Below are 15,711 nucleotides of genomic sequence, written 5' to 3'. Positions count from 1 at the left end.
GGACGTGTTTCTCTACGGAGGCTGCGTTCAAGTTCATCCTGCAGGTGTTCAAGTGGGGTTGAGGAATAAGATGAGAGGTTTTCAACCAACCTCATTATCTCCAGTCGACTCACACATGACGAGGAAGGACCGACGTCTCCTTCAGCAAACGTTGTTATAATAATCCAGCAGAGAATACAAGAACAGGACGTATAGATGATGGAGAGGGTGAAGTTTCACAGTCCACAAAACATTAGTGGATAAATACTGAACAAGAAACATCAGATGTCTCCATACAGTCTGCTGTGATCACAGTCTGCAGGAGAGAAGAGATCACAACCTGATCTGAGGAGACCAGATTCACTCCCTCGATGTGCGGTCGAGTGAAGTGAAGTATTGAAGCAGAGTACAGTACTTGAGTAAATTGTCGCTCCATCCATCACTGGTCGTCCTCCACTTTGAGACTAACATTTTTATTTTTCCTCTAAAAGTACATCGGTCCGGTTGTCTGTGATCAGTCTCCTGGATTACTGATAATCAGTATCGGCTCGTTCATCTGCTGTTTGTCTTCAGCAGTTGTACAGTGTTTGTTATAACCCGACACTGATCAGAGTTACTCTGCTGATACCAGCACAGTTCAGCCTCAGCCTCCTCCTCCTCCACAACCTCCTCCTCCTCCTCCACAACCTCCTCCTCCTCCACAACCTCCTCCTCCTCCACAACCTCGTCCTTCTCCTCCACAACCTCCTCCTCCTCCTCCACAACCTCGTCCTCCTCCACAACCTCGTCCTCCTCCACAACCTCCTCCTCCTCCTCCACAACCTCGTCCTCCTCCACAACCTCCTCCTCCTCCACAACCTCCTCCTCCTCCTCCTCCTCCTCCACAACCTCCTCCTCCACAACCTCCTCCTCCACAACCTCCTCCTCCTCCTCCACAACCTCGTCCTCCTCCTCCACAACCTCCTCCTCCTCCACAACCTCGTCCTCCTCCTCCACAACCTCGTCCTCATCCACAACCTCCTCCTCCTCCTCCACAACCTCCTCCTCCTCCACAACCTCCTCCTCCTCCACAACCTCCTCCTCCTCCACAACCTCCTCCTCCTCCGTCCATCAGAACCTCCTCAGGTTGTTCTCGAGCTCGTCAGTTTAAAGACGAACGTGACTGAACGGACTTCTGCAGATGATGCTGATGTTCAGAGTTCTGCAGCGTCAGAGCCTTTGATCCAAAATATCCTCCTCTCAGCTCGACAGCCACGACGCTGATGTTCATGCTCAGAGGTTAAGAGGAGGCTCAGAGATCAGTCCTGTCCCAGCTTCTCTTCACCGGCTCGCTGTCCATCTTAGAACTGATTTTAAGATCTTGCTGATCACATTTAAAGCTCGTCTGGGTCCCGCCCCAAGTTATATAGTAGATAATCTTTTATCTGTAATTCTGTTGATGTGATGTCATCTTCCGATCGTCCTTTATGATTTTAATCTTCTATTGATCTCTTCCTTTTCTGTGATTTCGCCTGTTTTATCACCTTTATTCCTTTTACTTGTAATTTCTCGTTTTGTCTTTCTGTGTGTTTACATGTTCTTGTTCTAACTCTCCTCCTTGTGTTCGACTGTTGGCTGTTTATTCTGTCATATTGTCTTCATGAGTTTCCTGCTTTCAAAGCACTTTGTAAACTCTGTTTTGAAGGTGCTCTATAAATTAAGTTTATCATTTTTTTGGCAGTTAGTTTGGTTTTAAGTTTGAATTGTCTCAGTGCTGTTCATCATTACTGTGTGTGTGTGTGTGTGTGTGTGTGTGTGTGTGTGTGCGTGCGTGTGTGCGTGCGTGTGTGTGTGTGCGTGTGTGTAGAAGTGGCAGTGTGTGGAGGACGCCACGGGGAAACTCCGGCTCTTCAAATGTAAGAACGAAGGGGGCGGAGCTAAGAACTTCCAGAGGGGCGTGTCCGGCCGTCAGCGTCCACTCAGCATCAAGTCTCAGCTGTACAATCAGAAGTCGGACGCCTGCGACTGCGACCTGCGCGACCTCCGACCTCTGAACGTGCGGCCCTCCATGATGAGGCCGTTCAACAAGAAACCCTTCTTCTCCAAGAAGAGTGAGTGTTAAAGGAGCAGTTCACCCAAACATAAACCCAGCCATCATCTCCTCCTGATGATATAAAGTCAGGCTCAGCCATCATCTCCTCCTGATGATATAAAGTCAGGCTCAGCCATCATCTCCTCCTGATGATATAAAGTCAGGCTCAGCCATCATCTCCTCCTGATGATATAAAGTCAGGCTCAGCCATCATCTCCTCCTGATGATATAAAGTCAGGCTCAGCCATCATCTCCTCCTGATGATATAAAGTCAGGCTCAGCCATCATCTCCTCCTGATGATATAAAGTCAGGCTCAGTCATCATCTCCTCCTGATGATATAAAGTCAGGCTCAGCCATCATCTCCTCCTGATGATATAAAGTCAGGTGAAGTCTCGTAGTCCACAGAACATTTCTGGAGCTTCACAGTAAAACAGAGTTGCAGCATTCTGCTGAACAACTGAAGCAGCTGGAGATGATTTAAAAAACAACCAAAAAATAAATAAAAATACTCCAAAACTACATTAAAACTTTGCGGTTAGCAGTGAACCTGTGGATGTACAGACGACTATCACTGTGATACTGAAGAAAACTTAAAAACATGTTTCTCAGGCAGGTTCTGCATGTGAGGATCTTTTTTAAGGATTTCTCAGCAGATTCATGGATTCATCATCTCCTCCCTCCATGCTGATGAAAGTCAGGGAAAGATATAAACAAGATTTAAATGGAGAAAGATGAAACAACAAGACTAAAATATATAGAGTAATAAAGAGAAAAGTACTGAAATATAAAAATAACTGTACTATAAAATGGCTCCATACAGCTCGTGTGACGTTATTTACACCCATTTTTATTCCAAAAATGTTACTGTAGTTGCTTTAATCTGTACCGTAATAATTGGTATTGAGTGAATTAAGTGTAATCAAACAAAAATAAAAGCTTAATTAATTTCTTAATTTCCTTTCAATCACTTTTAAACAGAGAAAATACTGACATCAGGCTGAAACAACACACTAAAACAAACAAAATGATCACAGACGAGTCATTCGAGTCGTCACGTCTCTTATTTTCAGACAAGTCAAGTTGTAAGTCATCAAACGGTGACTTAAATCGACTCGAGTCCACCTCTCCGGTAAAAATGTAAATACAGCAAATACTTTAAATACTTGCTACAAGAAGATGAGATGAAGTAATGTGAAGACGAGTTCACGTTTCTGTCGCTTCATTTCTGTTAGAAGAAGAAGAAGATGCTTTATAATCATTCCTGGAATTCCTGATTCATAAATCTAATGTCATAATAATGTTCATAATAATAATTAAAAATTCAGCTGTGACTCTGACTCTGCTCATCATGTCCGTCTATAAGACTGTGAGTGGTGCATCATGTGTTTGAATAAAGACACTTGAATAAAGGAGGAGCAGCCGGTAGCCAGTGTGACTCGTGCTGTCTGGTGTGGTGCTGCCCTCTAGTGTCTGAGGTCAGAACTGCATCCACCTGAGCTTCAGTCTGAGCGAGGGAAGTTTTGTGACAGCGTCTCATTGTCCTCCAGTTCAACAGCAATGAGAGACGCTCGACTCGACTTTAACGACTGCAGGCGATGATTTAATCATAAAGTCTGTTCAGTTGTGTTATTACATCATTTTAAACAACCGTGTGTGTGTGTGTGTGTGTGTGTGCGTGTGCGTGTGTGTCTCAGAGTTCAAAGCCCTGAAGAGTTACTCCAGGAACCGTTACAGCCGCTCTGTCTCCATGACGAACAGTTACCCCGGTAACAGCAGCATGGACGACTGGGCTCAGCCAATAAGGGACGAGTCTGAGGACGAGTTCAGCGGGATGGTTCCCACCGACGAGGCGCTGGCCAACTCCCTCAAAGTCACACACAGGTGAGTGATGTTGTGTTGTTGTGATTAATTGTCTGAACTGAAACGACACCAGAACTGAACCCGGTTCTCTTTAAGTTGGACTGAGTCGATGTGAGTCATCGGCACAGACGGAGCTCAGATCGCTCTGCTGAATCCACCAGCTGGGTGAATTATTAAGAAAATTAATTCTTGTTTTATAATCTGACACTTTCAGGAGCACGTGTGAATTCTGCCCCATCATCAGAAAGTAAATGTCAGCTTCTGTTGAGTCGAGTTAAACTCAGCTCTGGTGTTTCTGTGCTGCTGAGGACCGTCACACGTTACTGTCTTCATCAGGTTTGTCTTGTTCTCCTGCAGATGCTCCATCCTGTCCAACGCCACAGTGAAGTGTGATACAGGAGTGTATCAGTCTCTGCAGGCCTGGAAGGACCACAAGCTGCACATTGACCACGAGGTAACACACAGCGAAGGCTTTGTTCACACTGCAACATGTCTGCATGGGTCGCTGGTGACGCAGCGATTCAGTACAGAAGCATCGTCAGTCATCTCGCTCTACAGACGATCAGACTGTGGCTCTCTGAGTTGTCTTCATACCGCTCTGCTAGCAGCAGCCTGGATGCATCTTCTGTATCTCTGGATTTGACGTCACTGTTGTGTGTCGCACTGTGAGTGACGCAAAAGACGCTTTGAAATCTGATACAAGTCCCATCTGTAAAGTCTGATCAGTCTGATCTGGATCACATTTCAAACCACCTCTGAATGTGGTGTGGATCTGATTTGCAAAACGCAGACAGGTGTCCAGACTTCATAAAATCAATCAGGACACACACAGTTTGTCGACATGTTTTGTGGAGGCAGTATCAGATGTGTGTGCTGCTTATACACGCTGGCTGCCTCACGGGTTGAGTGAGAAAACTTGAACTCAGAGCAGAAAAACACCTGACGTCATCGTTAAACTGTAAATGTAAAGTGTAATATTAAGCCTTGAACTGAGCATCATCCAGATGAAGCTCCTGGACCAGCTGCTGGTTCTGCCTGTGAGTTCTCCTCGTTCTGAGGGTCTCATTTATCTACACGGGTCCTCATCCGGCGTACCTCTCACCCTCAGTCAGACGCAGAGCGAGTGTCCTCCTGTACGTCCGTTTACACAGATGTTGTTTATTCATTAGGTGGCTAACGGCCTGCTAACGAGGACGTTAATCACCTCCTAGCTAAAATAAAAGGCAATGGAACAAACAAACTAAACTAATGAATAAAAACCTGAATCTCTCTCGTTGTTCTGGTGACTGAACTTTTCTTTTCTGTCAGATTGAGACGCTGCAGACGAAGATAAAGAACCTGAGAGAGGTCAGAGGTCACCTGAAGAAGGCCCGCCCCCTGGAGTGTGACTGTAATAAATACCTGTAAGTGAGACACACACAGAGTCCAGTACAGTGGAGAGTATTCAGAGCCGTCACTGAGGTAAAAGGACTATTACATTCATATTAACGTGCTCCATCACAAGTTCAGGTCCTGCCTCCAGATCCTACTGAAGGAAAAGTAAAGAAGTATTGTCAGTAAAATGTAATTCAATTATTAAAAAGTGCAGCTTGTGTTTTAAGATTAGCAGGAGAGAAGAAAAAACAAAGTTCTGTCTTCAGGTTTTTTCTATCGTCCTCGTTTTGTTTTGTTCTTTTGATGTTAAATGTTGAATCATTTGAACAGAAATCATCTGAAAAGTGAACGTGGAGAAACTTCTAACATCTGAAACCTGACAGGACGTCCCAAACACAGGAACACAGCTCTTCTTTCAGAAGTCACAAACCAAAACGTTTGGCTTCATCTCAAATGATGTATTTTATAAGTTTACCCTTCATTTTTACATAAAATCTTTGTTTTGTGTCTTAACTTTAACTAACGCTGTGTGTAAATATAAATGTAGTGGAGGGAAAACTACAATATTAGAGAACAAACAGTCGACAGTCGAGCCAAACCAAAAATATTTTTACTAAAGTAAAGGACTAAAGAAAATGTCCACAGTCACTCAGTGTGACAGCAGTGAGGAGTATTCATGCCCGGTGTTACAGCTGGAGTTCATGTGTGTTTTCAGGTATAAGTCCAAACTGAAGAACAAGCTGAGGCTCAGAGGAGGAGGGCTGCACCCCTTCAGGTGAGACTGTCACATTAAACAGGATCAGTCCCGTCAACACTTCAGACTCACGTCACGATGTAGCTGCTTCACTGAGAGGAGCCTCAACAGTTCAGGCTGAAAACTAACTGTGACTGTGACGATCCTCAACATCTGAACTGCCTCAAAGTCCAAAAAGACAATGAGCATATTAATGTCTTTGTTTTGTTTGTTGTGTGAACGTTTGCACATAATCTAGTCCGTCTAACTTTTTGTGTGTCTTTGTGAAGCTCTGTTGATTTAAAAGATGTTGATAGAGACGCATTTTAAAAAGAAAAATAGCAGCAGTTTGGGTGAAACCTCCGAACACAGCAGGTCCTGCAGTACAAAGCGTCTCTCGTTCATAATGTTTATAACTTATAACTTTCTGCTTTAAATCTGCAGCTTCCAAGCCCGAGTCAGGATAGTCATGATGACATCACTATGATGTCATCACTATGATGTCATCAGGATTATTATCTTGGAAATGACTGAAGATCTGAACACTGAACAAACTGAAAAAGATCTTCCTCATGTTTTTAAAAAATGTTTAGTTTACTTGAAGATGACGAGTGTTTAAATGTTCTGACTATTTACAGGAAATGCATTATTTGCTTTTTTGCTTTTTACTGTACATTAGCTAATAGCGTGTGTGTGTGTGTGTGTGTGTGTGTGTGTGCACGTGCAGGAAGGGCGGGGCTCGGGACAAGAAGGCGTGGCTTCTGAAGGAGCAGAAGAGGAGGAAGAAAATGAGGAAGATGATCAAGAGAATCAGAAACAACGACACGTGTTCGATGCCCGGACTCACCTGCTTCACACACGACAACCAGCACTGGCACACTGCCCCCTACTGGACACGTACGACACGCGCACACACACACACACACACACACACATTACACATTACTATTTATGATATAATTAATATGCTGTTTGTGTGTGTGTGTGTGTGTGTGTGTGTGTGTGTGTGTGTTGCAGTGGGTCCGTTCTGTGCCTGCACCAGCGCCAACAACAACACATACTGGTGTCTGAGGACGATCAACGAGACCCACAACTTCCTGTTCTGTGAGTTTGCCACTGGCTTCCTGGAGTACTTCGACCTCAACACAGACCCGTACCAGGTACGTGACTTATGTGTGGTCATCACCTCAGTCATGTGACAACTGAGCCGGTTCCGTCTGTAAACGTTGAGTTTAGACCGATACAGAAGTATCTGCTGTCGTACCACCGGACTTTTCATTTTTATCTGTGTTGTATTTTAATTTTAGCTTAAACTGTAGACTTGTGTCCAAAATAACTCAGCGGCCACAACCACATTTTCCGAGCAAAAACGATTTATTTCAACATCGGGCTTTGGACTCACGGTGAGAGTACCGGACCAAAACTGAAGCGGGTCATAAGGCTGCGCCTTTTTTAAAAAAAAGCTGCTCAGCGCTCAAATCTGAAACCCTCCTGCTCTGCTCACAAGGTGACTTTAACCTTCAATATGAAGGTTTGCATGAAAGGGTTTTGAATAAAATCATGAATAAAAAATCATAAGAATCCATTTTAAACACATACTGAGTAAATATTACAGGTCTGTTGGAGATCACATGTGATTTGTTGATTGCTCACACTTCTATTAATCTTTCCTACAGTTCAAATATAAATTACAGCTCCACAGATCATTCATGTCTCTGTCTCTCTCTGTGTCTCTCTGTGTCTCTCTCTCTCTGTCTCTGTCTCTGTCTCTCTGTCTCTGTCTCTCTCTGTGTCTCTGTGTCTCTGTGTCTCTGTGTCTCTGTCTCTGTCTCTCTGTGTCTCTGTCTCTCTCTGTGTCTCTCTGTGTCTCTCTGTGTCTCTCTGTGTCTCTGTCTCTCTGTGTCTCTGTCTCTGTCTCTCTGTGTCTCTGTCTCTCTGTGTCTCTGTCTCTGTCTCTCTGTGTCTCTGTCTCTGTCTCTCTGTCTCTCTGTCTCCAGCTGATAAACGCTGTCAGCTCTTTGGATCGGACCGTTCTCAATCAGCTTCATGTTCAGCTGATGGAGCTCAGAGGCTGCAGGGGACACAAGCAGTGTAATCCTCGCACACGCTCATTGGATCAGGGTATGACACACACACACACACACACACACACACACACACACACGCATAAAGGTGAACCTCCAAAACGTCCTCTTTTAGCTCGCCGGTCCCTGTTGGTGATGTAAAGACACTGAAGTCCACTGTTGGATATGAGGCCAAGAGTACACACACACACACACACACACACACACACTCACACACAGGATTTGATTTGCAGCTGTGTAACTACGTCTCCAGACGTCGGGCCCTTGGGTGTCATGACAACAGGTCGACAGGGTCTGACTGACTTTGACGTGTGTGATGTGGGTTTTCAGATCCCAGAATCCCTTTCATGACAGTCAGTTGCTCATGGTGCATTCAGGGGTCCCGCAAAAAGTCGGGAAATGACGACGTTAATTCAACAAGAAAAAGAATCACAAGTGGCCTCTACTCACTAACCAATCAGACTGTTTCTTCAGCAGGTGGGCGGGCACATAGCAGCTTTGATGACTACAGGTATACACACACACACACACAATCACACACTTAACACACACACACACACACATCATGTTTTCCTGCTCTGAATGCTGCATGACTTCCTGACGGAGCTGAGGGCTGCTGGTGGTGGAGCAAAGAGAGAGAGAGAGAGTATGTGTGTTGTTTGTGTGTGTGTGTGTGCGCGCTTGTGTGTAACACGGTGTGTGTTTGTTGCATCAGGCTGTTTGAGAGGAGGAAGTGGCCGAGAGTCAAGAAACCTTCATCGTCTCGAACCCTGTGAGTCTTCCTCCTCGTCTTCTTCTTTGTAGATCATCTAGCCGCCATTCTGCTTACTCCTGCACCTGTCTGTCTGTCTGTCTGCCTGTCTGTCTGCCTGTCTGCCTGCCTGTCTGCCTGCCTGTCTGTCTGTCTGTCTGTCTGTCTGTCTGTCTGTCTGTCTGTCTGTCTGCCTGCCTGCCTGTCTGATGTGTTTAACATACAGTAGAATTCAAATGCAACATCTTGTTTTAAAGACACAAATCATGGAAATGAAAAGACATTTAAACAAAAAATAAATACAACAAATAATAATAGTGATAATAATAATATCCAAATCTATATGGTCTCATATCAAAAACAAAACATGAACATGAAGTTCATTTGAATAAGCAAAAATTAAAAGCAGCCCCCAATTTCCTTAAAGGGACACTGTGTGGTTTTGGAGAAAAAATTCAAACTCAGAAGTTTAATATTCACAATATTAATGAGGTAATAATACAAACTTTTTTTCCATCAGTGAATAAACGAGCTGGTCTCAGAGGAAAATAAGGTCCCAGAACACTGTTTGAAGCTAGAAAGGTGGCAGGGTCCGCCACATATAAACAAAGTAAAACAGTATAAACTGTGTTGTCCTTTAAGGTCAGTTTGTTTATTCAGTTTGTTTAGGCAGAAAAAAACTTCCCCAAAACTAAACAAGAATGGCACTCAGTAGAGTGCATACCTCTGCCAAGGCTCAACGGTCCCCTTCTGTCCTTCTGACCTCTCTTTAAGAGAGTCTGCATCATACAGATCCACTCCAAAAGATAATGGGGTTTATTCTGGGCTGAGACTCATCCTCCATCCAAGTTTCATGAAAACCTGTTCAGTAGTTTTTGTGTAATCCTGCTGACAAACAAACAAACAAACAAACAGACAGACGGGTGAAAACATTGTGGAGGTAATAATGAGATTTCGTTTAACTTCAGCTGTACTTTATGTTAAGTGCTAATTAACAAACGTTAGGATGCTAACACGTTAACAAAGATGGTGAACATGTTTAACATTATACTTGCTAACCCTGCTAAGCATGTTAGCATTGTCATTGTGTTAGCATGTTGATGTTGATTCATTCGAGTGGTTCTTCTCGCTCAGAATGAGCTTCAGTTCTTGTCTCCAGCAGGACGTTCACGGCTTGTTTCTGCTGCTGACTGCATGTGCCTTACTGTTCACACACACACACACACGCACACACACGCACACACACACGCACACACACACACACACACACACACACACAAAGCTAACAGTAGTCTGTGTGTCGATCCAGAGGTCCGATCTGGGACGGCTGGAAGGGCTGAGCCTCCTGATTGGTTGGAGCAGGCTCCTGACCCCACCCACAGCAGCCTGAAGGAGCAGGGCGTGGTCGTCAAGGTGTCGGCACAGGTAGACGACCACGCCCCCGTCTCACCGGTCAGCCAATCAGCTTCTGCCATCTCCGTGACATCCTCTGGCCCTCCCACCCTGCTGCTCAGGGAGACGCTGGGACGAAACACTCAACACGCCTCTTCATCAGCTGCTCCTCCCTCCTCCTCCTCCTCCTCCTCCTCCTCCTCAGCTCCTCGCTTCTCATCTGAGGAGGGCAGCTCTGGGTGGAGGAGTGGGGGGAGGAGGAGGGAGACAAGGAGGAGGAGGAGGGAGAGGAGGATGAAGGTGATGAAGAGGAGAACACAGAGCAGTAAACATTAAAGCTGTGATGTTGTTGAATAAACTCCAGACGACAGTAAAATATCAGCAGGTTTAGTTTGAGTTTCTGCTTCTGCCTCCATTTACATCTGAATGATGAAAACATCGTCTGATGACCGCGCTGTCGAGCCTGCCCTCACATCGAGTCACTTCTGTCTGTTAATTGAGTCTATATAGAGTCCTACGTGAAAAAATCTCCCAGTTCAGTGAGAGCAACTCTCAGAGACATACTGATGCTTATTTTTGGAAAATCCCTGAAACATTTCTATCGTAAAGAAAATTGAAGATGGTGATTATAAATCTGTTGTTCTTCGGCTTCAGCCTCTGAGGGTTAATATAACTAACGGCCCTGTTCAGACCTGGTTTAAACATCCGTCCTGAGTGATGCGATCACAAGTCACCAGACTCCCTTTAAAAATCTCTCAATTTAGTGAGTTGTTGAGTTGGAGACACTTTATAAACTGTGTGAAACTCTGTCTCTGACTAATTCTTCATTATTTGTTCCTTCTTGTAAATTCAGCAAATGTTCTACATGAACTTCTTTCTGTCTTTGTGTAAAAACATGGTGTCTGTTTGTCCCGGCGATGGACAAGTAGAGCAGGAAGTGGCATCAGATCACTGTGGTCACTCAGGATGGATGTAAACACCAGGTCTGAACAGTCTCAGTGATGTTTATCTCTGAGAACAGAAAGCAACACTTCCTTTACAGTTTATTATCTTCCACTGTTAAATGTGTTTTTCCTGATTTTGTCTAGAAAGCAGAAAAACAATCCTTTATTTTTTTCTGACCTCATCACTGCTGAACTGAACAGGAATCTGAAACCTCGTCATTTCAACCATGATAAGACAGCCTCTCTCCTCCTCCTCCTCCTCCTCCTCCTCCTCCTCTTCAGGTGACCTCCCAGCGGCCATATATTTGTTTTACATGTTCATATTTAGTCTTTCTAACAGTCTGTAAAGACATTAAAGGACCAGTCCGCCCTGTTGTTGTTGTTACTAAACTCTGAGACTGAGACGGAAGCAGATAAACTTCCCTGTCGAACACTGTGACGTCACTGCTGATGTCATTTCTTTTTATTTTTGCTTTTAAAAAAATTTCTTCCACTAACTTGAGTGTTGGTTACCGCGGTGACCGACGGCTTTACTGACGACAGAGCTACAGTTGTACTAACCCGGTGACTGACTTCAGTACCCACGATGCAACACGGCAGCCCTGAAGAAAATGACGACGAGAACATTTTGGAGTAAACGAACAAAAGATTACCAGACTGTGGAAATCTCCTGACGTCTCGTGAACCAATAAGAAGAGGACTAGATGGTGATGTCTTTGCATCCAGAACTTGTGACAGCTGTTTTGTGGGGTTTGGACCATCAGCCGTCACCCTGGAGGACCGGTGGCAGAGTTCTGGTTTTGTGTCGCCACATTTTGTATTTTTTACTCGTGTTAACCATCAAACATCACCCGTCCAATCACCTCCTTCCTGCACACAGGGTCACTTCCCTTCCAGTTCAGTTGTTTTCCTCCTCTCAGCTGATTTTTGTTTACTTTTGAGTTGTCCATTTGGTCCCTCGCCTGAATCTGACAGCTGGTCAGAAATGTCCAGAGATCTAAATTACATGTAACTTATAAAATGTAAAATATAACTGTAGAGAAACACGACTGGATTCACACAGGAAGGCTTTGAAACGTTGCACACAGTGATCATCTTTAAAAACTTGAATATTAAGTCATCAGATGTTCAGATCTCCTCTCAGATACTTTTACACTGTTTCCACTGAGGCTCCCGCTGCACCGACGAGGCTACAGCTTCTGCTCCTCGGTGCTATAATCCTGGTTGATGTCTTTGATAAATCACAACTTCAGGTTTCTACATTTTCTGCCCTCAAATTCCTGACTCGTGGTCAACGTTGTAAGAAATGATCAGAGTTTTAGTTTAAAATCATCATCAGTGTTCTGTGTCAGATCTGCAGTTAGGGGAAGTTTTTTTCCATCCGTCAGTAAAAATGTGACTGACTGTCTGACTGAGAGCAACTGTGTTGTCAAAACCAGAAATACATCTGTAATCAACGTTTTTACAGCTAAATAATGCCAACAGATACATACAAGAGACGTCAGAGATCCATTAATCTCAGTCCAAACCCTGAAACAAACTACAAATAAATAGTTGTGACAGTATGAAGGCAAAAAGATTGAAGGTGGGAACTTCTGACGATACAGTTGGTCAGATATAATGTTGGTTTTTAGTATTTTAAGAACACAGATTTCGGGAACATTTTCTCCCTCGACTTTATCAGTTTATACATTTGCGTGTGAACGCTGCTGTGAACATAATATTTATCTGTAGAAGTCCGTTTCTTCTTCTCTGATTCACCGTCCTGTCAAGAAGAAGACCGCTCTTTGATTCTGATTTCATTTATTATGTTTTAAACATCATTTTCTGGACACGACCTCGAGTTGTGGCTCATCACAGATGTTTTTATTCTAACAGTGTAAACGTGTCTCAGGTGGTTTCCTCCTCCCTGTGTGAGTGCAGCCGACCAGTCTGCTGTCTGTAGAGGTTTTTTTTTGTTCTGTTTTTTTAACCCCAAGTGTATTTGCTCTGCGGTGCTATTTGCTGTCTAACAACTATCTAGGAAAAACCTCCTGGTTGTGTTTGAATGTATTTGTAAATGTTTTGGTGTGTTTTTATAAAGACGCGCACTAGAATCGGACCGTTCTGGACCTGAGCTGAGAGCTGTGGTTCAGAACCAGATGGACACACGCACACACACACACACACACACGCACACACACACACGCACACACACACACACACTGAAGGACAAACTGCTGAGCACTTTGATTGGAGGATGGAGGGATGAATGGACCGATGGAGGGTTCATGTTTGACGGGAAGCGACGACACATGATGCACACCTGCCGCGTGCAGCCAGTTGATACTGATCTAACACACCTGTACAGTCACCACTGACCTGTGGAAACAGTGATCGCTTTTAGTTTGTGAATAAAGTGTCGAATGCCAAAATGGACTTTTTCTCTTCAGTGTGTTTGTTTTGAGATTCTCTTCATCTAATTATGAACACATTCATGCATCAATTATAATAATTCAATAATAATCCTGAAACGAGCCGTTCTGCGTCGTGTGTTTACTTTAAGTGTCTCTTGATGCTAATACTTTCATTCCTTAAAGCTTCTCTGTGAACTTCCGTGTTGTGCTGGAAGCCGCTCATTAGTTTATGTAAGCGGACTCCATTTCTAAACTCACGTTAGCTACTGTTGCTCTCTGTTAGCGGAGGATGTGCATTAAGTCACAACCTTTAGACTGTCGCAGTCCAGCAACTTCAACGAAGCATCCACAGGCTTGTACAGGCAACAGAGAGTCTTCGGCTCATAGAAATGAGGCCCATGTGGAAGTATCAAAGACTGCACTTCCTCGAATGGTCACTCAACAACGAGCCGAAGTCAAGTCAATAAAGATAAAGATTGTAAAATGTCTTTCTGTGCGGTTTATTGGACTAAAAGACGTAGTGGAGGGACGGAGGCCGAGCGACAGTAAGCGTTAACCGGCAACATGGATTTATCTTCACTTCTACCTGCCGCAGTGAACCACTGTGCTGAAACCCACTGCGATGTAGACCAACTGTCACTGAGGCTGAATGTGACCACAGAGAAGAGACGGAGAGGAGCGATGAGATGGTGAGTGTCTAGAAGAGCCACAGGTTTAAATTATTTCATCCCCATTCAAGTTAGCTGGGCGCCAACCCCGGAAGTTAGTCGGTGGTAGTCTCTAGTGTGTACACGCGCGTACAAACTAGATCCGGGTAGTTTCATGGCCGGGAAGTGGCGCCATTTTGTCTTCAAAGCGCCACTGAGGAATGAACGGGCCGCCACCTCCAACACTGAGTTCAGATTTAATATCACATCCTTGGTTTAAACCGGTAGCTTGTTAGCAACCAGACAGGTGGATACATTTTTTTGAGCGTCACAACCACCGAGACGTCATAATTTGAGCTATTCAGTCCAAAAAAATTTGCAAAGTCTAGAAGAGCGGCACGATTAAATTATTTTATCCCCATTCAAGTTAGCCAGGCGCTAAACCGGAAGTTAGCCCCTTTCATTACAAATATAAAGTCAAATTTTAGTTTTGTTGTTGATACTACTTTTACTCTTGTAAAGGATCTGAGTGTTTCTTCCACCACCGACTGCTGGTGACTCTGAGAACAGATAAATCATCAGGTAGATGTTTGTTCGGTCCAACGTGTCCGTATTTTGGGTGTAATTAGCACTACAGCCTCTAGGGGACTGTAAACCTTAGCTGATGTTGAGATGTGAAATACAGCCTGATTTATTTTTTTTGTCAACACGTTGTTCATCCCTCGACTTCCTTTGGAAAAGACTCCTGCCTGCAGTGTAATTGCAGTCTGGTCAGAGATATTTGGTCGGACCGGCCCCACGTGGTCACAGTATTATCAGCCCTGTCAATCATTAGGGAAATAATCAGTGGTTTCTCTGAAGTGTGTTTTAATTTTCTGCAGGCATTTCTTCTCAGATCTGGCAAACATGAGTGGACCTCCCGCCAAGTGCCATTATTCCACGAGGTATGTGGGCCGGGTGCACGTGTCCGGTACGCTGCTGCTGTGTGTAGAGTCGCTGTGATGCTGCTCCTGTTGTTGTTAAAGGACTTAATGGTTCGTGCTGTAGGAGACGAAGTTAAAGAAGTCGGCAAACTATTTCTTTTTACTTCTTTTTTGTCTTTTATACACTGAAGATTTCAGTCAAAAACACTGACTACAGTAAAACATCAGTCAAACATACAGTCTGAATACAGGCGCTTAGTTTATTTTTCATTTTACATTTAATAGCTGTAGTTGTGCTTTTTCGAACTGACAGCATGATCCCGTTTCAGCAGTACTGGAGGGGAGGCAGAAATTCAGCTCTGGTGTACTGTTAGCTTATAAAGTAGTCATAGCTAACATGTTAGCATTAAGCTGCCTTCTTCCAGAACATGATCATCCCATTGGAGCGGTGTTGGTTTGTTTTGTAGAAACAAAGCTGTATGGTGGCTGGTGAGAGCCTGATGGACTCAACCGTACTGTTAATGAGCTGTGAAACCAAAATCTATGAGCTAAAAG

At 44.2% G+C, this 15,711-nt stretch overlaps 1 protein-coding gene across 5 annotated transcripts in view; it reads left to right on the top strand.

Moving 5' to 3' along the window:
- LOC140999524 (extracellular sulfatase Sulf-2-like) overlaps nt 1-10,603 on the top strand; it is a 77,118-nt gene extending 66,515 nt beyond the window's left edge. Inside the window, exons 15-25 of one of the 5 annotated variants that reach the window (XM_073469956.1) lie at nt 1,826-2,069; nt 3,747-3,933; nt 4,270-4,366; nt 5,221-5,315; nt 6,002-6,061; nt 6,747-6,916; nt 7,037-7,179; nt 8,017-8,140; nt 8,581-8,614; nt 8,819-8,875; nt 10,164-10,282. In XM_073469956.1, coding sequence (XP_073326057.1) covers nt 1,826-2,069; nt 3,747-3,933; nt 4,270-4,366; nt 5,221-5,315; nt 6,002-6,061; nt 6,747-6,916; nt 7,037-7,179; nt 8,017-8,140; nt 8,581-8,614; nt 8,819-8,875; nt 10,164-10,194 — 1,242 coding nt within the window. In that variant the 3' untranslated portion in view covers nt 10,195-10,282. Of the gene's footprint in view, nt 1-1,825; nt 2,070-3,746; nt 3,934-4,269; nt 4,367-5,220; nt 5,316-6,001; nt 6,062-6,746; nt 6,917-7,036; nt 7,180-8,016; nt 8,141-8,577; nt 8,615-8,818; nt 8,876-10,163 lie in introns of all 5 variants that reach the window. The other 4 variants (XM_073469955.1, XM_073469957.1, XM_073469959.1 and 1 more) reach the window with 4 other exon arrangements.
- Nucleotides 10,604-15,711: the final 5,108 nt, after the last annotated feature.

Source organism: Pagrus major, chromosome 7 (assembly GCF_040436345.1).
Source record: "Pagrus major chromosome 7, Pma_NU_1.0".
Taxonomy (NCBI): domain Eukaryota; kingdom Metazoa; phylum Chordata; class Actinopteri; order Spariformes; family Sparidae; genus Pagrus; species Pagrus major.
This window is presented reverse-complemented; position numbering and strand designations above follow the sequence as displayed.